This window comes from Scyliorhinus canicula, chromosome 1 (assembly GCF_902713615.1).
Source record: "Scyliorhinus canicula chromosome 1, sScyCan1.1, whole genome shotgun sequence".
Classification (NCBI taxonomy): Eukaryota; Metazoa; Chordata; class Chondrichthyes; order Carcharhiniformes; family Scyliorhinidae; genus Scyliorhinus; species Scyliorhinus canicula.
In genome coordinates this window covers 155927113-155951624 of record NC_052146.1, presented here as the reverse complement: position 1 = coordinate 155951624, position 24512 = coordinate 155927113, and the positions used below count along the sequence as shown (strand labels likewise).

General features: G+C 50.9%; 1 protein-coding gene across 4 annotated transcripts in view; it reads left to right on the top strand.

Annotated features, from left to right (window-relative positions):
• The window catches only part of sh3d21 (SH3 domain containing 21), a 145249-nt gene that overhangs the window by 69648 nt on the left and 51089 nt on the right, over nt 1–24512 (top strand). For all 4 annotated transcript variants that reach the window (XM_038801562.1, XM_038801555.1, XM_038801582.1 and 1 more), the window contains 2 exons: nt 4280–4375; nt 8594–8639. In XM_038801562.1, the coding sequence (XP_038657490.1) occupies nt 4280–4375; nt 8594–8639 (142 nt within the window). The remainder of the gene's footprint in view (nt 1–4279; nt 4376–8593; nt 8640–24512) is intronic.

Genomic DNA, 24512 nt, shown 5'->3' with positions numbered 1-24512 from the left:
GCAACGGGACCCAATCCACAAATCCCTGCCCAAACCCAAACCTCCTCAAGACATCCCACAGATACATCCGCTCCACCCGGTCAAAGGCGTTTTCTGCGTCCATGGCCACCACTACCTTGACCTTGATGTACAATCAATTGGACTCGAGTCGTGAAGAAGTTCCAAATATCAGGCTTTAATGAACTAGTTGTGTACCCGGCAGTCGACTTACAGAGAAAGGCCGACTGCCGGCTGCTACGGGTTCTTATACCCCGCCTCGTAGGAGGGGCTACCGGCCTCTCGGCCAATCGGCGAGCAGTCACATGACTAGCCTCAGCCAATTGGCAGAGAGACACATGACCTGCCTGAGCCAATGGGCAGCAAATCCTCTGCACCAATGGCAGCACTACTCTGAGGTACCGTAAACCTCCTAGTCATACCACCACAGACCTCATGCCCCTCCGCAGGCATCATTATCACATTTAGGAGCCGCCTAATGTTGGACGCCAAGGTCCTCCCCATTACCCCTGGAACACAATCCTCTATATGTGTGACCAAGATCTTTGCCAGCAATTTCACATCCACATTTAACAGGGAGATTGGCCTATTCGAACCACAGCTCTCTGGATCCTTATCCAGCTTCTAAATAATTGAAATTGATGCTTGCGATAACATTGCGGGGAGCACTCCCAGCTCCTTGGCTCATTAGGAGCGGCCTCAACAGCCCGGAAAACTTTTTTAAAAGCTCAACCGGGTATCCGTCAGGCCCCGGGGCCTTACCCGATTGCATCGCCCCCAGTCCATCTATAACTTCCCCCAGACCAATTGGGGCACCCAAATCCTCCACCAACTCCTCATCTACCCTCAGGAACTCCAGTCCCTTCCCAGAAATTGTTTAATTTCCTCCTCCCCAGCTGGAGATTCCAATTTATACAATTTACTATAAAACTCCTGAAAAACATCATTCATCCCCGCCGGGTCCAGGATTACCTTCCCCCCTCTTTCCCAATCTCTTTCGCCGCCTCCTGTTTCCTCAGCTGATGTGCCAGTATCCTGCTGGCTTTTTCCCCATATTCATCGACCGCTCCCTTTACCCTCCTCAGCTTTCCCTCCGCCTTACCTGTAGACAGGAGCCCAAATTCCAGCTGCAGTCTCTGACGCTCCTTCAGAAGCCCGTCATCCAGAGACTCCACATATCTCCTGTCCACCTGTAAAATTTCACCTACCAGTCTGTCCAACTCCACCCGCCCGGCCTTCTCCTTATGGGCCTGAATTGAAATGAGTTCCCCCCTAATAACTTCCTTCAGTGCCTCCCACACCACCCCCGGCGAAACCTCACCCATGCCATTGATACTCCCGGATAGCCTCCCTCACCCGCTCACATGCCTCCTCCTCCGCGAACAGACCCACACCCAACCTCCATTGCGGGCGCTGGGCCTTTCTCTTGCTAAATTGCAAATCTACCCAGTGTGGGGTGTGGTCGGACACCACTACAGCTGAATATTCGGCATCTATCACCTTGGCCAGCAGCGTCTATTTGGGAATATACCTGGGATGCATGGGAGTTGAATGAAAACTCCTTGCTCCTTGGTCTCCCGAATCTCCACGGATCGACCCTCCCCATGTGCTCCATGAATCCCCGGAGCTCCTTTGCCATAACTGATACCTTCCCAGACCTAGAACTCGACCGGTCCAACCTTCGATCAAGGACCGTGTTGAAATCTCCCGCCCATAATCAGTCGATGTGAATCTGGATCCAGGATCTTCCCCAGAACCCGTCTGACAAACTCAACATTATCCCAGTTCGGGGCATGTATATTTACCAGTACCACGGCCATTCCCTCCAGCTTCCCACTAACCATACCATATCTACCCCCCGGGTCTGTTTCTATATTCCCCACCTCAAATGCCACACGCTTATTATCCAAGATCGCTACATCCTTCATTTTAAAATCCAACCCCGAATGAAACACCTGTCAAACCCATCCCTTTCTCCACCTAATCTGGCCCCCCACCTTCAGATGTGTCTCCTGTAACATAGCCAAGTCTGCCTTCAGTTGCCTTAAGTCTGCGAACACACGGGCCCTTTTGACTGGCTCATTCAGTCCCCGAATGTTCCACATGACCAGCCCCCCTCCCCCGCCGATTAGTCATACCCTCTCCTAGGCCAGTCTGCGGCCCATGCCCCACACCTCCCCTGGCCCGCTCTCGCGCAGCTACCATCATCCATCCTCCTCCTCCACTTTGAAAGTCCCCTCCCCATCAGCAGTATGATCCCCCCCACATAACCCCACCACTCCCACTTTCCCTCCTATCGATCCCCACATCAATCTTCAGCTCACCCCCCACTTTGCTTCAGTGAACTAGCCCGACCAGCTAGACTGGCAGCCCCTGTCCAAGGCGCCTAGCATCCTCCCCTCCACTGATTCCCCTCTCCCCGCGCTTAGGGCAAGCAGTCAAGACAAAGGCAAGAAGTAAAAACAAACAAACAATCCCTCCCAGGGTCTGAACACAGTGACCCACCCCTCATTCCTTAACAAAGCACTATAAACCAACCTAACCCCAAACAGAACCGAAAAATGGGGAAAAAAACGAAAGAAACCAAACAACAAAGACCCAAGGGTTTTCACAACGTAGTTCAGTTCTCCTCAATCGAAGTTCATGGTCTTCCTTCCCCTGCCAGTCCATTCTCCTTCATGAAGTCCGCTGCCTCCTCCAATAAGCCAAAGTACAGCTCCCAGCCCCCATAGGTCACCCATAGGCAAGCCGGGAACAGTCACCCAAACTTTACACCCTTCTTGTACAGGGCCAACTTGACCTTAGTAAAACTCTCCCTCCCCTTCGCAACCTTTGCTCCCAGGTCTTGGTAAACCCGAATCTCGACGTCCTCCCAAGTGAATCGCCTCATCTGCCTGGTCCACCTCATTATGCGTTCCTTGTTCAGGAACCGATATAATCGTACCACCATCGCCCTCGGTGGCTCGCGCATCAGTGCCCTATGGGCCCGATCTATCTCCAAAGGCCGGTCAAGCACACCTTCCCAAAGCAGCTTCTCCAGCATCTTCCCAACGTACACACCTGCATCTGATCCTTCAATTCCCGCCGGCACACCCACGATCCGGATGTTTCGCCTCCGAGAACGGTTCTCCAGGTCCTCCGCTTTCTCCATCAGTCGCTTCTGCTGGTCATGCCTCAGCCCAATCTCTGCTGCCATCGAGGTAGACTGCTCTTCATGCTCCCCCACCAGCTACTCCAACCTCTGGATCGCCTGTCCCTGGGCTGCCAGTCTCGTCTCCGCACGGTCAACCACCGCCCGGGCCAGGTCCTCCAAACTTTCCTTCTGTTGGGTGAACATCTAATTCAGGAAGCTCACCAACTGGTCCATCAACCGCTGAGCCGACAGAGCCGGACCCTGCACATCCGCCATCTCCGCATGCGTTGTCGGCTCCTCACTCACCTCAGCCAACTGGTTCACTTTTTTCCTGGCACTTCTAGACCGCAGCTCCATAAACTAGGGGTCACTCTCTTCTACTCTCACTTCTGCATATTTTCTTACAAAATTCCTGCAACAAACTGGCGTAAAGGCCACAAAAAGACCACCATGAGCAGGAGCTGCCAAATATGTGAATTTTGGATGGGTTTAAGTTGTTGCAATCAGAATTGGAGTAAAGAGTCATCGAGTATGGAGGTGGCAAATTATCAACGGGCTTTTGACAGGCCCCGCCTGTACTGCAAAGACATTTGGGATGGAGGGTGTTGCAAATTGAACTGAAAACTGCATTGCTACTGCTGCAAGAGCTGGGTCTGCCAGTGTCCAACCCTTTCAACCAGTATTGCATGTCTGTCAAGGGGGGCTGCCAATTCACAAAACAAGCACATCTGTCTGACCTTGAGGGAGGAAACCAGAGCACCCAGAGGAAACCCACGCAGACAGGGGAAGAATGTGCAGACTCCGCACAGACAGGAATCGAACCCGGGTCCCTGGCGTTGTGAAGCAACAGTGCTAACCACTTTGCTACCGTACTGCCCAGATTGACACTGAGCCCGAATTTGGTGTAAGGGCGAGTAACTGAAAGTTTGGTCATGAGGTTGCTTTTCATGTTCCAATCCTAGTTTTAATTTCAAAAGTAGCTGTAAAAAGAAGTATAATTTTAACCTCATATACATTAAAATATCTTGCAGTTTGAACTTGGCTATAAGTATGTTGCAGGGACTAACTACGGTGATTGGTTTGGTTCCAGTTGAATTGTCCACCCCATCCCTGTCTAAGCAGCAGTTATTGATTTATTTCTGTTAACAGGAGACAGAGGAGTACGGCTGGTGGGAAGGATATTTGAACGGAAACCAAGGGCTATTCCCAAACAACTGTGTGGTCCCATACCTAGAAGATACCGAGGTGAGATGCCTTTCTGGCTGTTTATTAAGAGATATTCAGGGATCGAACACAGGGTTGGATGAACTCACCAGATGTCTGACTGAATGGGATCATTGGCATATACAATATTGGAGTCACACACAGGTATAGATATTCAGCGGTGAACATTTTGGGATGTGGGAGGCACCAAGTATCCCAGCGCCTGAGTGTCGAGGCCCAAGAAAGCCTAATTATTTTATACCTCAGGATTCACGTTCGTGAGGCCGGTGAATGCAGATTGTAAGAGACTCTGTGAAATGGGATTGAAGATCGGGTCACTGCAATGGCAGCAGTTGGTGGATGAAGAAGGGGGAGGGGTAGGAATCCATAACCTGGTCAGGACAAAAAGGGATGGAGTTACATGTAAGCTGGAGCAGATAAAGATGGCCAGCTCTCTCCATCTCTCTCTCTGTGACATTAATGGACCAGTTGGGTGTTTGCAGCAATCTGGCAGCTTCCATCAGTGGGAACGTGTACAGAGCTTAATGTTTTTCATTCTCACAATGTGGATGCCTCAGAAAGGCCGGTGTTTATTACCCACCCAAGTTGCCCTTAGACAACTGACTCACTTAGTGACCAGTATGATATTCTTTGTGATTCTGTTATCAGGGTGGATGTTGCAGAGTTCACAAAGACCACAGAAGCTAAGTCCATTAACAAAGCTATTTTTTATTTACACTACTTATTAAAGCTCGACAATTTACTCCTATAGTGAACAATAATCTAATAATCTACAATGTACACTCTACTAATACTACTCTCAAACTCTATCTATAACTGTACTCTACACTCTCTAGATATCTCCTCTGCACTCTCTCCAGCCCTCTCCAGCCTTCTCCCAGAGACCTGTGAGTCAGTGCTTCATATAGTTCTACATCTAGCTCCATCTAGTGGTTAATTATGATATTACATTAACCCTTTGTATTCTGAACATTTCACATAATGCCACAACCAATTAAGAGCCAACCATGCTGAGATGAGCGGTACAGACTGCAATAATCAAATACCCCAGTAGTTTCTGTCAAGTCAAACATTGCATTTTTGATCTCTTCAATCCTGCCTGCACTGGATTATTGCATCTCAGATCACTCTCATGGGCAAATTTCAATTCTCCAGATTGTCTGTTCTAGCCTTAATATCCAGGGAGGAGTTCTGCAATGTGCCATGAAGTCATTGGAATTTGTCCTCCATTGAGTCTCTCGCCATTCTTTGACAGTCACCTCACATTCTTTGAAACATTGAAGCATTAAGCAAATTTAAAAAACAGATAATGGATAGGATAATGGCAAAGTCACCACCGCTGAAAACACCCGGGTTAAAAACAGGCAGTCACGTAACCACTATGGATTTCAAAGTTGTTGAGTGGTGTTTTCAAGTGTTCTGTTTAACTCAGACAGAAGCTGTTGTACTCACCATCAGTTCACACCTGGTTACAGAGCAGACATAAGTAAATAACCAAAATGAAATACCACTGAAGTTGGAAAACTGAACCATTCAACAGATCTGGCAGCAGCTGTGAGAGAGAAAGAGTTAATGTTTAGGGCGATAATTTTTATTGAAACTGCTCATTAATGTTCAATTACATTTTGTACACATAATCGCCTTTAAGCGGCTTAAGTACAGTTTGTACTAAACTCTGACTGTAAAAGTTAGATAGATGGCATGCAGACTTATTTAGTTTCTTTGTGATTAACTTATTATTTTGCAGAGCACTAATCGCACTGTGGAGGTCTTGTGGTGCGGTGGGTAGTGTCCCTGCCTTTGATGCCAGAAGCTCCAGGTTCGAGTCCCGCCCCAGGACTTGATGTCCAAGGAAGGTGCGTTCATAACATGGCCATACAGGTTGAGTGTCAACCTGTAACTCCTTCCAAACATGCCACTGGCTGACGATAGGAGTGGGAAAGACTTCTGGTCAGCTACACTTGGTGTGGAGTGGCGCCCCTCAAACTATAAGCTCCTGGCATCAGACTAGAGACCTGTTCCAGGAGTTATTAGTTATAGAAACACTCAAAAGTCTGCCTTAGGTGCAGGAAGAGAATTGGAAAGGATGGATCGCACTACAATGTCATACAAGCCATCAGGTAAAGGGATTCAATCACATTCAACCATGTTTGTCCAGTATAATCGGTGGGGATTGTATGTTTCAATTATCTCGGTACAGTGGAAAACCGCTTATCTAACTCCTCGAGAGGAATAAACACATAATGCTAAATTACTTCATTTATGCTTACTTTTGAAGACAAAGGAGGTTCACACCAGCAGCTGGTAACAGACTTTGAGCAATTCAGCAGCCGATTTATCACCATGCCAGTCATTTACCTGTCAAGATCTTTAATTTGAAACCAAGTAAAAGTGACAGTGAGACGGGCGAATGAGTCTCCACAAAGAACTTGAACATTCAAGTTGTGAACTTCAGTGGAAAGAAAGATCAGACGTGGTGTAAAATGGACTGAGAATTCACACCAATCCTGTGTTTATTGTTCTGCTGGACTAGACCAGGGCCGGGTTCTCCGAGTCTCCGCTCCACAATGTAGTTGGGTCTGAAACACCGGGCACCAATTCAAAGCTAGAAAAAATGAAATTATTTGTTTATTTATTTATAAATTTAGAGTAGCCAATTTTCTTTCCCAATTAAGGGGCAATTTAGCGTGGCCACTCCACCTAGCCTGTACATCTTTGGGTTGTGAGCGTGAGACTCAGGCAAACACAGGGAGAATGTGCAAACTCCACACGGACAGTGACCTGAGGATGGGATTGAATCTGAGTCCCCAGCGCCGTGAGGCAGCAGTGCTAACCACTGCGTCACCGGGAAAAAACAAAATTATTGATGATACGTCCGGCACTTGTGTTTTGAGGGAGGGTTCAGATGCTGTGCCTGGAGATTAGCAAGCCAAGGTGGATATGTAAGGCTAGATCAACTCTTGTGGGCATCTAAACAGTGTGCATACGTCCTCATGTGAACATCACCTTTCATGACCATTGGACGCCTCAAAAGGTCTTTATAGCTAACTAAGTACTTTTAACAGCGTGAGAATAACTAAATAATCAGTTGATCTGATGTTGAATGAGGAATAAATGTTAAATAAGTACTAACCAGGATAACTTGCCGTCCCTTCTTTAAAGTGGTGCTGTTGGAATTTATACATCTACATGAGAGGACAGATGGAGCTAGGGTTGACAACCCTCCAGGGTTGGCCTGGAGTCTCCATGAATTGAAGATCAATCTCCAGAACATTGTTGTGTGCAGACTTGGAGAGATATCATCAGGACATTGAAAAGATATTTTTTGTCATTTTAAAAATTATTTCTCATTATCAGATATAAAAATGTTGAAAATGGAGGGAAAAGAGGCTGTTTGACAGAGCCAAGCATCACCATAGGGCCAGTTTAGCTCAGTGGGCTAGACAGCTGGTTTGTAATGCAGAACAAGGCCAGCAACGTGGGTGCAATTCCCGGCTTACCCGAACAGGCGCCGGAATGTGGCGACTCAGGGCTTTTCACAGTAACTTCATACTGTTAACAATAAAAGATTATTATTATTATTACCCAACTGGGTAATGAGTCCTCCTGCTTTCCAGTTGGAGTTGGAGGACAGTGCATCACGAGGATGGATGTGTTGACGGTCTAAAAGCTGAAGCGCGGAGGCAAGTCAGGTGATGAAACCTCCAGGAATACATTTAAAAAAAAATTTAGAGTGCCCAATTATTTTTTCCAATTAAGGGGCAATTTAGAGTGGCCAATCTACCTATCCTGCACATCTTTGGGTTGTGGGGGCGAAACCCACGCAGACACAGGGAGAATGTGCAAACGCCACACGGACAGTGACCCAGGGCCGGGATTCGAACCCAGGTCCTCAGCGCCGTCGGCAGCAATGCTAACCACTGTGCCACCATGCTGCCCTTCCAGGAATACATTTAATCACAGTTCGCAACGCTAGATGGGGCCTCAGTTTAATGTCATCCAAAAGATAAGTATGCTTGACAGTGCAGCAATCCTTCAATACTGCATTGAAGTGTCAGCCTAGATAGTTGTGCTCAGGTCGTTCAATGGGACTTTCACAGGGAATTAACCATGTGAGTGCCGTTGTTGGAAGGGTAGATTGTAATTGTTCTGTGCAGGAGTAGGGACATGACTTGATGGAACCTAATGTGAGGTTCTTATCCCACTATTTAATTTACCTCTCTGTGTTTTAAATTGCAGGTGGAAAAGGGGCTTCCTCCAAGAGTCACAACAGAAGTGGATGCCTGTAAGTAAAGCCTACTGATCATCTGTTTAAACTGAGACAAACCAGTTATATCAGAACAAGCTCATCAGAAACATTGGCCAATGCTGACCTGTCACTCATGGCGTGGGAAGGAAGACAAGGGCAGTGTTTGAGTTAAAACTTCATAAACAATTCATCACCAGCCAAACCACTTCATTTACAAGGGTTTAACCAGCTTGACCTGTCCGCTCAGCATCAACTCCTGCGACTCACTGCTGGAAATTGAAGGAGTGATGCATTCACAGATATCCACACACTGGAGCACAACAACCCAGAAAAGCATTATTTTAATGTACAGGAGGAACTTGGGTACTCATGAATGTGAGGGGTGAGAGAGGGGACTGCAACATTTTCCACTCGTTTGTATTTAAAATCTACAATACCATTATCTGGGGCTGGATTCTCTACCTCCCCACATCAGCAGCTAGAATTGTGATCGGACGGAGAACAGCTCGTAATGCAAAAATTGGGGGCTGGATTCTCCATCCCGCCAGCCCCATTTTACGGCACGGCGCGCCGCCGTCGGCAGCGGGATTCTCCGTTCCCGCAGCCGGCCAATGGGGTTTCCCATTGTGGCCACCCCAATGCTGTCGGGAAACCCGCGGGCACTGGTGCGCTGCCGGTGAAGGGGAGGATACCGCCACTCACAGATGGGGACAAGGGTACAGTGTGGAACGCTCTGGTGGGGCTCTCCAATATAGCCCAAGGAGGGTCTCAAACATCGCGTAGCAGAGGGGGGGGGGGGGGGGGGGGGGGGGGGGGGCGGGGGGGGGGACATGCTGGAGGAGGGGGAAGAATGGCAGGCCTCATCTGCCGAGGAGGATGAGTAGAGTGTACAGGAGGATTTGGATGTGGAGCCTGAGCTGGCACAGTGGGCTGCCCAATGTGTGATCCATGTGTGGTCCACACATGGGACAACCTCGTCACTACCTGATTTACCAAGAGGAGGCCTGGCCACTGACAGCACTGTCGCCCTGTCCCACATCACCAGCCCCCCACTCCCCCAATAACAGAATTCCCCTTCCCCTGTCCCACCTCTCCAGCCCCCTTCCCCCCACTTCAAAATGAATCCCCCTTCCCCATAACCGCTCACCCCTCCCCTCTCTCTTGGTCCTTGACTCCACCTATCAGTGGGCCTAGTCCACGGGTCGGAGGAGGATGACGACTCACTGTCAGATGAGCTCTGGTGCTCCTCATTGGTTGACAAAGTCTGACTCCTTCTTTGAGGATCACATTTCACTGTCAGCTGGGGTGATCCCGGCATGCGTGCCGGCCAATCTGTCTCATGGGTCCATATATCTTGGATAGGGGTTGGGGGAGGTGATGAATGGTTAAGGCTCACTCACTGGGTTAACTGCCACACAAGGCAGGCTGACATTTCTGGCCCTGTGCTCTCTGAGGGTGACACCATGCATTACATGTGTGATGGAACCCCATCCTCCAACCCCGTCCGCCCCCACCACCCGGCACATCCTTTACATTCCTCAGACAGAGTTTAGAGGCAGATCAGATGATTGGTGTAAATGTGTTTATTGGTTCATTGTTGTGCCCTAATCTCTAACTCTGTATATGCAATACACCCATGCCACCTCAAGTGTTATCTGACTTTCTTATCTTACATGCTCTACTGCTCCTTGTACATGTTACCCCAGACAGCACACAAGAAATCATAGTCATGGAATTTACAGTGCAGAAGGAGGCCATTTGGCCCATCGAGCCTGCACCGGCTCTTTTGAAAGAGCACCTTACCCAAGCCCACACCTCCACCCTATCCCCATCACCCAGCAGCCTGACCCAACACTAAGGGCAATTTTGGACACCAAGGCCAATTTAGCATGACCAATCCACCTAACCCCCACATCTTTGGACTGTGGGAGGAAACTGGAGCACCCGGAGGAAACCCACGCACACACGGGGAGGACGTGCAGACTCCACACAGACAGTGACCCAGCCGGGAATCGAACCTGGGACCCTGGAGCTGTGAAGCAATTGTGCTAACCACCATGCTACCGTGCTGCCCATGGAGGAGGTCTGCTCTGTGTATAGCTCTGCGGGAGGCACCGCTACTGTCCCAATCACTTCCTCCCTCGGGGTGCTCACTGGCCCGCGGGCTACTCCATGGGATGGAGGTGAAGCCAGAGTGAGCTCTGGAGGCTCCACTGTCACCTAGCGTTGCCAGTCCTGGAGGCCCACCCTCGTCTGAGGCATGGTCACAATGCTCACAACCATGGCACACTGAGACTGGGACATGTCCCTCAGTGAGTGAGACATGTCCCTCATGGCCTCAGTCATGTCCCTTACTGCCTCCGAGTCATGTCCAACTGTGCCTGTGACATTTCCCTCTGTGATTGGCCAAGTTCAGTCAGGGCACGTCCAATGCTCTTGATGCCCTGGACCATGACCCTTTGTGAATGGACCAAGCTCTGGAGCACCGCAGCAATGTCCATGTGGGCCCGGGACACGGTTGCCTGTGACTGGGCTCCCCAACCTGAGCCTCAGCATTTGATCGCATAGATTGCCTCATGTCTTGGATGTCCTGCACCATCGCTCTGACGTCTTGCCCCAGGCCTTCCACTGCAGACTCCACCCGTTCATCAAGCGTCATTTAGATTTCACAACAGATAATCAATGGTTCCTAAGTTACGAAAACCTTCAGCCTCCCATGACCAGCACCCAAATTCGCCGAGGTATTCATTTGCCCCCTTCACACCCACGTCACCCCATGCACCTTGCTACCCTTTCATAGAGACGCCCTCTTCCCTTCCCAATTCATTCGGCACACTTCAATTGGCCTTCCAGACAGGTCAGAGGGAATGCAGGAAGAAAGGGCTGGAAAACCAGATCAGACAATGGCCACTGGAAACCAGCCATATTGTGGGGAAACTGGAATTTTCCCCACCGATGACAGTTCATTATATTTTAGGTAGAACTAGAGGATGATGGGAATGAAAGCATGGTGACATTGGGAACCCTTCAGTTAAGACAAGGCTGATAGCTTCACTCCATTATTGTGCCTCCACATCAATCGATACCCTTACCCAGGGGTCAGCGATCCCTTTTACCTGAAGAGCATTTTTTAAAAAATGGCTGAAAACATAAACTATTGTCAGATGTGAAAGAAAGATATGGGCCGGGATTCTCCGAAATCCCGACCAAGTGTTGACGCCGGTGTCAAAACCGGCGCGAGCAACGCCGGCGTCAACGGGCCTCCGGGCCCAGTCATTCTCCCTTCCTCGGGGGCTAGCATGACGCTGGAGTGCTGCGCGCTGCTCCGACACCAAAAGCCGGCCCTACAGAGCCGGCGTGGGACCACGCATCCGTGCCACGGCCGTCTCCGCGCCGCCCCCCGGGCAACATGGCAGAGCCCTACAGGGGCCCGGAGGAACATAGGCCCCCCCCTATGAGTGCGCCCGCCGATCGGTTGCCCTCCGATCGCGGGCCAGACTATCGTGGCGACCCCCCCACCAGGACGGCCTCGCAGCCAGATCGCCAAGGTCCCACCAGGTAGGACCATACGCGAACAACACCAGCGGGACTCGGCAGAACTCGGCGGGCACTCAGCACATCGAGCGCAGAGAATCACCGCGGGGGGCGCTTTCAACGGCCCCTGACCAGCGCCGTGGCGACCATGCCGGCGCGATCGACCCGACGCAGGCTCGGAGAATCCCACCCGTAGTATTTCTAAACCAAATTGACAACTTGCTTCGTTTCACTGGTCGAATGGATAATTTTATAATAAGTAAAACACAGTGGCCGGGATTTTCCAACCAATCCGCTGCGTGTATTTTGGCGACGACAGCGGCTACCAGTGACCTTGCCGTTGTCAATGGGATTTCCCAGTGACTGCACTGTCGTTGGGTAACCCGTGCACCGGCGTGGGAGTGGAATATCCCGCCGGCGTGAACAGCCGGTAGATCGCGCCCAAAGTCTCCTGCCAACCCAAAATGGATGCCTGCACATGCACACTGGTTCACACAGATATCACTCTCCTGAAACATGGCATTTGTGGCAGGAAATATATGTCGGTCTTAAAGTCAGAAGTGGTAAAAAAAAAAATTCAGATGAATATCAGAAAAATGATTGAATAATTACACTTCCAGGAACAATGTTTGCTTCTGCATTAAAATGGGGCAAAGGTTTCTTTTGCTTGTTTCAACACTGAAGGAATTTCAATCTGGCAGTAATAAGAACAGAAATGCCAGAAAATACACAGCAGTTCTGGCAGCATCTGTGGAGATGGAAATAGAACTAACGTTTTGAGTCCAGATTGCCAGCATCCACAGTATTTTGCTGTTAATTCAATCTAGCAGTGCCAGGCCGACATAACCTTGTTCCGCCGTCAGTCTGATATGATGGGCTTGCAGCTGGGTGAGTCTGTAAAACAGTACAGATAGCGGAGAAACAATAAAAGGTCTGCACGCGTGGCGTTGGCAGCTTGCAGCTCTGGAAGCACAGGTTCCTGACCCTTGACCTTATCCAACCAAAATCTGTCAAACTTAGCTTCAGTTGTGTGGTGAATGTAATATAGAGTTATATATGTTAATTCACACTGTCTTTGTAAGCGCAGTAGCGCTACCCTACCACTAGGGGGAGTAGCGCTGGGAGCACTCAGGAACTTGGACTGGGCTGGCTCCACCCTTGGCTCCGCCCACGACTCCTCCCCCTAGTGCAGCTGTATAAATACCCGTGTCCAGAGTCAGCCTGAGTTCACTACGAGTTCATCAACAGGTAACAGGCTGGCTCTGAAGTAAGTCGATTAAAGCCAGATTCACATCGGAAACACGTGTCTGGTGAATTGATGGTTCCATCAATTTAATCGACTTAAGAGCAGTAAAGATCGATTATGGAATCGGCCCTCAAGCCTGGACGCCTGGAACTCAACCCGCAGGATGCAGAGGCTAAAGAAATCTTCTCCCACTGGATCCGGTGCTTCAAGGCCTACCTGGCCGAAGCGAGCACAGCCGAAACATTAAAGGATCAGAAGCTAAGTCTACTGCACGCGAGGGTGAGCCACAGAATCTCTACGCAACTAAACACGGCCAGTTCATATACTGTGGCGCTAGCAGTTCTTGAAAAAATGTATGTAAGGCCCATTAATGAAGTTTACGCTCGCCATGTATTCATGACTCGCCGTTAGCGGCCTACGGAATCACTCGCCGAATTCCTAAGAGAACTTAATAATTTGTCCAATGACTGTAATTACCAAGCGGTTACCGTGGCTGAACACAGGGAATTGGCGGTACGCGATGTTTTTGTAGCGGGCCTCAGGTCTAACTATGTGCGCCAACGACTGCTGGAAGGGGAGGCCCAGGACTTAGAAACGACTGTGGAAGCTGCTACCACGATGGAGGTCTCCTTCCGCAGCCTTAACACGTTCCCCGCAGACCCCGCGACCCCATCATGGGCCCCCGACCAGCGACTCCCCCAGGCCTGTGCTACGTGGCCGCCCAGCCACCATGCTGCTCCAGCCAGCCACTATGCTGCTCCAGCCAGCCACTATGCTGCTCCAGCCTGCCATTTCTGCAGCCAGAATCAGCACCCGCGGCAGCACTGCCCGGCCCGCAATGCGACCTGCAGCAGCTGCGGGCGGAAAGGCCATTACACAAGAGTGTGCCTCGCAAAAAGGGCCCCAGCTTCCAACTCCCCAGCGACTCGCAGTAATCGCTCCCCTCACTCGCAGCCCCGCGGGGCCCGAAACGCTGTGGCCTCTGCCCTGACTCCGCCCCCTCCAGCCATGTGCGATCCATGGGGGCCGCCATCTTGGAAAACCTCTACCACGCGGCCGGCCACATGCGACTCATGGGGGCCGCCATCTTGGATGCCATCTGCCTCGCCGCCCACCAAGTGCGACTCATGGGGGCCGCCATCTTGGACACCATCTTCCTCACCGCCCGCCACGTGCGATCCACGGGCCCGATCGGCATCTCCGCGCTCGGACAACTCTGCGGAGGATTTCAAATTAGACTATGAACTCAGAGGGCAGTCATCACGGGGCCACTCCAGCACAGCTGATCGAGCCGCCGACTACCCGTAACTCAGCGCGGTCACCCTGGACCAATCACGACCAAAGAATTTACGAAACTCGATGGCAGAGGTCCATATCAACAGGTACAAAACGGCATGCCTCTTCGAGTTCGGGAGCACAGAGAGCTTTATACATTCAGACCTGGTAAGACGCTGTTCGCTCCCCGTTTTCCCCGTGCAGCAAACTATCTCGCTCGCTTCAGGCTCCCATTCGGTCCAGATCCAGGGGCGCACCGCCGCGACACTCACAATCCGAGGTGCTAGTTACTCGAAATTCAAACTCTACGTTTTGCCCAAACTCTGCGCGCCACTCTTATTATGCCTAGACTTCCAATGCAACCTCAAGAGCCTCACCCTCAGCTTCGGAGGGCCCCTGCCCCCACTCACGATCTGCAGCCTCGCTATGCTGCGAATACCTCCCCCTCCCACCTCCTCCCCCCTCCCCCCTCCTCTCTTTGCCAATCTCACTGAGGACTGTAAACCTGTAGCCAGTCTTAGCAGGCGGTATAGCCTGTAGGATAGGGTATTTGTCAGAGCAGAGGTCCGAATGCTACTCAGTGAGGGGGTTATAGAGGCCAGCAATAGTCCCTGGAGAGCTCAGGTGGTGGTCGTTAAGACCGGGGGTAAATTCCGTATGGTGGTCGACTACAGTCAGACCATAAATAGATTTACGCTCCTCAACGAGTATCCCCTCCCCGGGATTGCAGACATGGTAAACCAGATCGCCCAGTACCGGCTCTTTTCCACGGTGTATCTGAAGTCTGCAAACCACCAGCTCCCAATCCGCCCGGAGGACCACCACTACACGGCATTCGAGGCCGATGGCCGCCTCTTCCATTTCCTCCGGGTCCCTTTCGACGTCACTAATGGGGTCTCGGTATTCCAAAAGCAATGGACCGAATGGTGGACCAGTACGGGCTGCGGGCCACGTTTCCGTACATGGACAATGTCACCATCTGCAGCTATGACCAGCAGGACCATGACGCCAACCTCTACCGTTTTCTCCAGACGGCACAGAAACTGAATCTCACGTACAACAAGGAGAAATGCGTTTTCCGCACATCCAGACTAGCCATCCTCGGCTATGTCGTGGAAAACGGAGTCCTGGGCCCCGACCCGGATCGTATGCGTCCCCTCTTAGAACTCCCTCCCCCTCATTGTCCCAAGGCCCTCAAACGGTGCTTGGGATTTTTTTCCTACTACGCCCAGTGGGTCCCTCAATATGCGGACAAAGCCCGCCCACTCTTTAGGACCACACGATTTCCCCTGTCAAGCGAGGCACGCCAGGCCTTCGACGGCATCAAGGAGGACATCGCCAAAGTGACCATGCGGGCAGTGGATGAATCCACCCCATTTCAGGTAGAGAGCACGCAGATCGACTGATTAAAAGTCATCCACAATGACCTCTGCCACCCGGGGGTCACCCGGCTCGCCCACTACATCAGGGCCCGAAACCTGCCTTTCCCCAACGAGGAGGTAAAAGCGGTCACCAGGGACTGCCCGATCTGTGCGGAGTGCAAACCGCACTTCTATAGACCAGACAGGGCCCACCTAGTCAAGGCTTCTAGGCCCTTTGAACGCCTCGTGATTGATTTCAAAGGGCCACTCCCCTCAACAGACAAGAACGTTTACTTCTTAAACATCGTAGATGAGTTCTCCCGTTTCCCATTCGCTATCCCGTGCCCCGACATGACCTCCCACACAGTTATTAGGGCCCTGCATAGCATCTTCACCCTGTTTGGTTTCCCCAGCTACATACACAGCGACCGGGGTTCGTCCTTCATGAGTGACGAGCTGCTTCAGTACCTGCTCGAAAAGGGCATTGCCTCGAGCAGGACTACCAGCTACAACCCCAGGGGGAACGGGCAGGTGGAGAGGGAGAACGCGACGGTCTGGAAGACCGTCCTACTGACCCTCTGGTCTAGAAAGCTCCAAGTCTCCCTGTGGCAGGAAGTCCTCCCAGACGCGCTCCACGCTATTAGATCCCTTTTGTGTACAGCGACCAACCAGACCCCACACGAGAGGCTCTTCATTTTTTCCAGGGGCACTACCACGGGGGTCTCACTTCCGGCATGGCTGAGGACGCCGGGCCCCGTACTCCTGAGGAAACACGTCAGGGCACACAAAACCGATCCCCTTGTTGAAAAGGTGCGTCTGCTCCACTCCAATCCCCAGTACGCATTCGTCGAGTTCCCTGATGGCCGTCAGGACACGGTATCCCTCCGGGATCTGGCACCCGCCGGATCCAGCGCGCCCTCTACCCCCACAAAAGGACCCCTCACCCTACACCCCATGCTGCCGCCCCCTTGCGCTCCCGAGCCCACGAGCTCGCTCCACCAGTTCCGCGCCCCCGTGCCGGCCAGCCCCCAGCGCCCCCAGTCCCCGGTCGAACCAGGAGAGTATGAAGCTCGGATACAACCCTCCCTGGAGTCCCCCATCGTACCCCAGCACACTACACCCATCCAGCCACCGCAAGAGGCTGCAACCCCGGTGCTCCGCAGATCTCAGCGGACAATTCGACCGCCGGACAGACTGACTTTATAGACTAGACCACCACCCCCGCCGGACTTGATTTTTTTTGCAGTGAGTAAATGTGGTGAATGTAATATAGAGTTATATATGTTAATTCGCACTGTCTTTGTAAGCGCAGTAGCGCTATCCTACCACTAGGGGGAGTAGCGCTGGGAGCACTCAGGAACTTGTACTGGGCTCCACCCTTGTCTCCGCCCACAACTCCTCCCCCTAGTGCAGCTGTATAAATACCCTTGTGCAGAGTCAGCCTGAGTTCACTACGAGTTCATCGACAGGTAACAGGCTGGCTCTGAAGTAAGTCGATTAAAGCCTAGATTCACATCGGAAACACGTGTCTGGTGAATTGATGGTTCCATCAAGTTGAATGCTCCAAATTGTCCCTATAGCATCGGCAGCCTTTGTGGGGGAAGAGTTCCAAACCTCCACTAGCAGGGGAAGAATCATACAGCTCCCATCGTGGAGCGGGGCCGGAAAACGTGGCCAGTCGTTCAGCAGCCCGTTGACTTTGACGGGATGGGAAAATCCCGCCAGTGGGAGGGGATGTATAATCCCGGCCCACGCGTGTGAAAAGTGCTTCTGGATTTCTCTCCTGAATGGCCCAGCTCTGATTTATGATTGGATCGCTTGTTCCTGTTCCCCCCAAAAAGAGAAGGTGTCTCCACAACCACCTTGTCAAACCTGTCTCACATTTTTTTAAACTCGTCCTCCATTTCTCCTGTTACAAGGAAATAAAAGCAAAGTCTTTGAAACAGCTGCCCTGGTAAGATTTTAATTCATGTTCCTTAGAGAAATCGTCCAGTAACATTTGTTAAAATTCAATTTAAATTACCCAATTATTTTTTTCCAATTAAGGGGCAATTTAGTGCAGAATTTAGCTTATCCCCCTACACTGCACAACTTTTTGGTTTGTGGGGATGAGACCCGCCCAGACACGGGGAAAATGTGCAAGCTCCATACGAACAGTGACCCAGAGCCAGGATTGAACCCGCGACCTCAGCGCTGTGAGGCAGCAGTGCTAACCACTGAGCCACATTGCTGCCCAATAGGTCCAGTAACATAACCACTACACCACCATCCCACTACTACACCATTGTCCCTCTGCCTGCCCCACGTACCCTCTGTCTACCCCACTGTATCCTCTTTCTACACGACTGTCCATCTGCCTACACCACTTGTGGGTCAATAGAAAGATTCCCAACAGAAAGTTTCACTGGCCTTGGGAAACTTGACAGCAGAAACAAAACAAGAACAGTTTCAGGAAGAAGCTAAACACTTTTGCAGCACTGATTGTGGGTCAATAGAAAGATTCCCAGAGCCCAGAATGGAATCCATCTCTGGGTTGAGCAATGGATCCCCTCCTGGCACCAGGAAGCTGACCACTACAGGGATTAGAATCATGTTGAAACAGAGCCTCCAGATTAGCTTGATGCAAAGACTATTTAGGTTGCAGGTGTGGTGATGTGATGATTGTGTTGTAATTCACAAACTGGCCACTAGGTGTCTCATTAGTACATAAGTGAATGTTAGAGTCAGGTGACCGCAGACTGACTAGGAAGCTGGAAGAGAGAAGTTGCTTGTGCGTGATCATACCGTTATTCATTTGGTATTTCTATACAGTTGACCCACAGTTAAAGTTAATAAATTGGTTATATCTTTAGCTACAAGTGTTCTTGTAATACAGATCAGGCCATCCGACAAGAACATTACATGGTACCAGGGATAGTTGGTATTAAACACTGAGAAAAAAAATATATCAGGCAGCCACGAGGTCCACAGAGATTTGAAAATTTTGCAGACTACCAGAATTAACAACATGGAGTGGGTGAAGCCACCAATGAGTCTCAGGTTTCATGGTGATGTGGACAGCAACTGGTGTGTGTTTAAACAATAATTTAATCTGTTTCTTACTTCAGTAAATTTAGGAGATTAATCAGATTTGCGTAAGGTAGCGATGCTCCCTAATAGCAGCAGGGCCCGAATCAATTGTTGTGTTTAATGCATTTAAATTTGCAAATGATAAAGATAGTAAAAATTTTAATGAAGGAATTCAAAGATTTAATGAACACTGCAGCCCCAGAAAGAGTGAATTTTATGAACTCTGTGTTTAGATCATGCTTACAGAAGACAGATGAGTCCATAGATCATTTAATCATTGATTTAAAGTTAAAAACTAAAACCTGTCATTTTTCTGCGGTGGAATCTTCCATGATTTGGGACCAGGTTGTGTTTGGTGTAAATGAAAATAAGCTAAGGGGACCTCCGGTGGCGACCATGGAGTGAACGGTCGCACATTTGGCAGCTCCCACATATGGTGGTCTTTTTGTGGCCTTTATGCCGGTTTGTTGCAGGAATTTTGTAGAGAAAAGGTGCAGAAGTAAGAACAGAAGAACTTAACCCTTAGTTTATGGAGCTGCAGTCCAGAAATAATCGGAAAAGAAAAAAACCCAGTGGTGGTGGCAAGTGAGGAGCAGACAACGTGAGTGGAGATGGCGGACAAACGGGGTCGGACCCCATCAGCTCAGTGGTCGATGGACCCAGTTGGTGAGTTTTTTAAATGAGGTTGTCTCTACATCAGAGAGACCAAATGCAGACTGGGTGATCGCTTTGCTGAGCCCCTTCGGTCTGTGTGCATTCAAGACTTTCCCCTTGCTTGCCATTTTAACAGAAGACCCTGCTCCCATGCCCACATGTCTGTCCTTGGCCTGCTGCAATGTTCCAGTGAAACTCAACGCAAACTGGAGGAACAGCATCTCATCTTCTGGTTAGGCACGCTACAGCCTTCCGGTCTCGACATCGAATTCAACAACTTCAGATGATTAGCTCTACCCCACCTCGACTCCTTTGTTTTCATCCCATTTCATTTTAACTGTCTTTTACCAATTCTTTCTTTCTTGTCTTTCTTTATATATATTTACCACCTCCCATCTTATCCACCTTTCCTTCCCATTTCTCCCCTTTGCTTCCCCCTTCCCCTCCCCCACATCCACATCTGTCACAGTTTACCCTCTAATGTTAGTTTCCCTGCTGTTTGGCCTTTCACATCTTTTGTTTTCTCTTGGGACTGCCATTAGCACTCTTTCCCCTTGGGTTCTGTGGCTATTAGCACCCCCTTTCCCTGGGTTTCTGTGGCTATGACTCATCTTTCATTCCCACTTTCTCTGTCTGTTAGCTTTGACAAAGGGTCATCTGGACTCGAAACGTTAGCTCTTTTCTCTCCCTACAGATGCTGCCAGACTTGTTGAGATTTTCCAGCATTTTCTCTTTGGGTTCTTAAATGAGAAGTTCACAGTGGAAGGAGAGTGCGGAGGAGCTGGCCTGGGCGGTGGACTCGATCAAGGCGGTGGATGACCGCGTGGAGAGGAGACTGGCAGCCCAGGGACAGGCGATCCAGAGGTTGGGGGAGCTGGCGAGGGGACAGGAGGAACAGTCCACCTCGATGGCAGCAGAGATTGGGATGCTGCGTGACCAGCAGAAGAGACTGCTGGTGAAAGTGGAGGACCTGGAAAATCGTTCTCGGAGCCAGAACATTCGGATTGTGGGTCTGCCGGAGGGAATCAAAGGATCGGATGATAGTGCGTATGTAGGGAAGATGTTGGAGAAGCTGCTTGGAGAAGGTGCGTTTGATCAACCGTGGGAGGTGGATCGGGCCCGTAGGGCACTGATGCGCAAGCCCCAGGGGGTAGAGCCGCCGAGGGTGATGCTGGTACGATTACATCGGTTCCTGGACAAGGAATGTATTATGAGGTGGGCCAGGCAGCCGAGAGGATGAACTTGGGAAGATGTCGAAATCTGGGTGCACCAGGACCTGGGAGCAGAGCTTGCGAAGAGGAGGGCGAGCTTTAAGAAGGTCAAGTCGGCCCTTTTCAAGAAGGGAATAAAGTTTGGTCTACTGCTCCTGGCTCACCTATGGGTGACCCATGGGCGCCAAGAGTTGTACTTTGCTCGGCGGAGGCGGCAGCGGACGTTATGAAGGAGAATAGACTGGAAGGAGAAGGAGGACCTTGAATTATGTTCTGTAAATACTTTGGGTTTGTGTTGTTCGGATTTATTTCGGGGGATTTGCTTGTTTCTTTATATTTCTTTGGTCCTGTTTGGGGTTAGGCTGATATGTAGTTCTTTGTTAAGGCAGGAGGGGTGGGTCTTTGAGTTGGACCTTGGGAGGAATGGTTTGTTTGTTTTTACTTCTTGCCTTTGTTTTGATTGTTTCGAATGTTTGCACTAAGAGCCGGGGGCAGGGGAACCAGTGGGGGGGGTAAGATACTAGGCGCCATGGGCGGGGGCTGCCAGGCTAGCTGGGCGGGCTAGTTCACGGAAGCAAAGTGGGTGGTGAGCTGAAGACCGATGTGGGGGGAGGGGGGAAATGGGAGGAGGAGTGGGGGTGTTGGGTCGGGGGAGTAGACTGCTGATGGGGAGGGGACTTTCAAGGAGGAGGCTTAATGATGGTAGATGCCCGAGGGTGGGCCAGGGGAGGTGCGGGACATGGGCCGAAGACTGGTCTAGGAGAGGTTATGGTTGATCGGCAGGGGAGCGAGGGGGGTTCCCCCCACCAGGCTGGTCACATGGAACGGTCGGGTACTGAATGGGCCAGTCAAAAGGGCCCGTGTGTTCGTGCACTTGAGGCAACTGAAGGTGGACATGGCAATGTTGCAGGAGACACATCTGAAGGTGGGAGACCAGGATAGGTTAAGGAAGGGATGAGTTGGGCAAGCGTTCCATTCTGGATTAGACTTTAAAACGAAGGGGGTGGCGATCCTGGTCAATAAGCGGGTGGTATTCGAGGTGGGGAATATAGAGACGGACCCGGGGGGGGGGGGGGGGGGGGGTAGATATATTATGGTTAGTGGGAAATTGGAGGGAATGGCCGTGGTATTGGTAAATATATATGCCCCAAACTGGGATGACGTTGAGTTTGTTAGACGGGTGCTGGGGAAGATTCCGGACCTGGACTCACATCAATTGATTATGGGGGAGATTTCAACACAGTCCTGAATCCAAGGCTGGATCAGTCGAGTGCCAGGTCTGGGAAGGTATCAGCTACGGCAAAGGAGCTGCTGGAGTTTATGGAGCGCATGGATGGGGGTGATCCCTGGAGATCTGGGAGGCCAAGGAGTAAGGAGTTTTCATTCTACTCCTATGTGCACAAGGTGTATTTCCGGATAGACTTCTTTGTGTTGGACAAAACGCTGCTGGCTGAGATGGTAGATGCTGAATATTCAGCAATTGTGGTGTCAGACCGCACCCCACACTGGGTAGACCTGCAAGATAACAGAGGAAAGGCCCCGCGCCTGCAATGGGAGGTTAGATGTGGGGCTGTTAGCGGAGGAGGAGGTGTGCGAGCGGGTGAGGGAGGCCATTTGGGGATATATAAAGATCAATGACACAGGTGAGGTTTTGGCTGGGGTGGTGTGGGAGGCACTAAAGATGGTTATTAGGAGGAAACCCATCTCAATTCGTGCCAAAAGGAGAAGGCCGGGTGGGTGGAGTTGGACAGACTGGTAGGTGAAATTTTACAGGTGGACAGGAGATATGTGGAGTCTCCGGATGACGGGCTTCTGAAGGAGCGTCAGGCTGCAGCTGGAATTTGGGCTCCTGTCCACAGGTAAGGCAGAGGGACAACTTAGGAGGGTAAAGGGGGCGGTCGATGAATGTGGGGAAAAAGCCAGAAGGATGCTGGATCATCAGCTGAGGAAACAGGAGGCGGCGAGAGATATTGGGAAAGTAAGAGATACAGGGGGAAGGTGGTTTTGGATCCGGTGGGGGTGAATGATGCGTTTCGGGAATTTTACAGTGGATTGTATAAATCGCAGCCCCCAGCCGGGGAGGAGGGTATGAAGCAATTCCTGTGGGGGGCTGGAGTTTCCGAGGATAGATGTGGAATTGGTGGAGGGTTTGGGAGCCCCAATTGGGCTGGGGGAGGTTACAGACGGATTGGGGGCGATACAGTCGGGTAAGGCCTCAGGGCCTGACGGATACCCGATTGAGTTTTATAAAAAGTTTTCTGGGCTGTTGAGGCCGCTCCTGGTAAAGGTTTTTGATGAATCCAAGGAGCTGGGAGTGCTCTCCCCAACGTTATCGCAGGCATCGATTTCCCTTATTTTGAAGCGGGATAAGGATCCGGAGAGTTGTGGGTCGTATCGGCCAATTGCCCTGTTGAATGTGGATGCAAAGTTGCTGGCAACGATCTTGGCCATGCGCATAGAGGATTGTGTTCCGGGGGTAATAGGGTTCTCCCCACTACTGTTTGCCCTGGCCATAGGGCCTTTGGCAATGGCACTGAGGGCATCGAACATTTGGTGGGGGATAGTGAGGGGGGGTGGGGGGGGGGTGGAACACAGGGTCTTATTCTATATTGTGTACAAGGACTTAGATTCTTATTAATTCGCAGGAATTATGGGAATACTGGAGGAATTTTGCCGGTTCTCAGGTTACAAACTGAATATGGGCAAGAGTGAGGTTTTTGTGATCCAGGCAAGGGGGCAGGAGAGGAGACGGAGGGAGATGCCGTTCAAAGTGGTGGGAGGGAATTTTAGGTACCTGGGGATTCAAGTGGCAAGGGACTGGGATCAGCTCCATAAACTAAATTTGGGCAGGGTGATAGAGGAAATTGCAAAGGCCCGAGTCTGGAGGCTTTGTTAACAGCACCTCTGCTGTTCTCGCCGGCTCGTTACTCCACAAGTCCAGTGGTAGTGGCAACCCTCAGCATGTGGGGGAAGTGGAAGCAACACATGAGATGGGAGGCGGCGTCGGTATGGTCACCGATCTGTGATAATCACAGATTTGTTCCGGGGGGGGGGATTGGACAGGGGCTTTAGCAGGTAGCAACGGGTAGGGATTGAGAGATTTGGGGATCTCTTCATTGAGGAGGGTTTCCCGAGCCTGGAGGAGCTACAGGATGAGTTACCGGGTGGGAAAGGATTCCGGTACCTGCAGGTATGGGACTTTGTCCGGAAGCAAGTTCCAAACTTCCCTCGCCTCCCTCTAAGGGGAACACAGGATAAGGTGATGTCTAAAACAGGGGTTGGGAAGGGGAGGGTCTCGGAAATATATAAGGAATTGATGGATGTGGAACGGGTCCCAATCGGGGAGGTGAAGAGGAAGTGGGAGGAAGAGTTGGGAGGGGAGTTGGAAGTCAGGTTATGGGAGAAGGCCCCGAGGGGAGTCAATACATCCTCGTCATGTGACAGGCTTAGCTTGATCCTGTTCAGGATGGTCCACAGGGCTCATATGACTGTGGCTCAGATGAGTAGGTATTTTGAGGAGGTGGAGGACAGATTTGGGCGGTGAGGGGGAAGTCCGGCG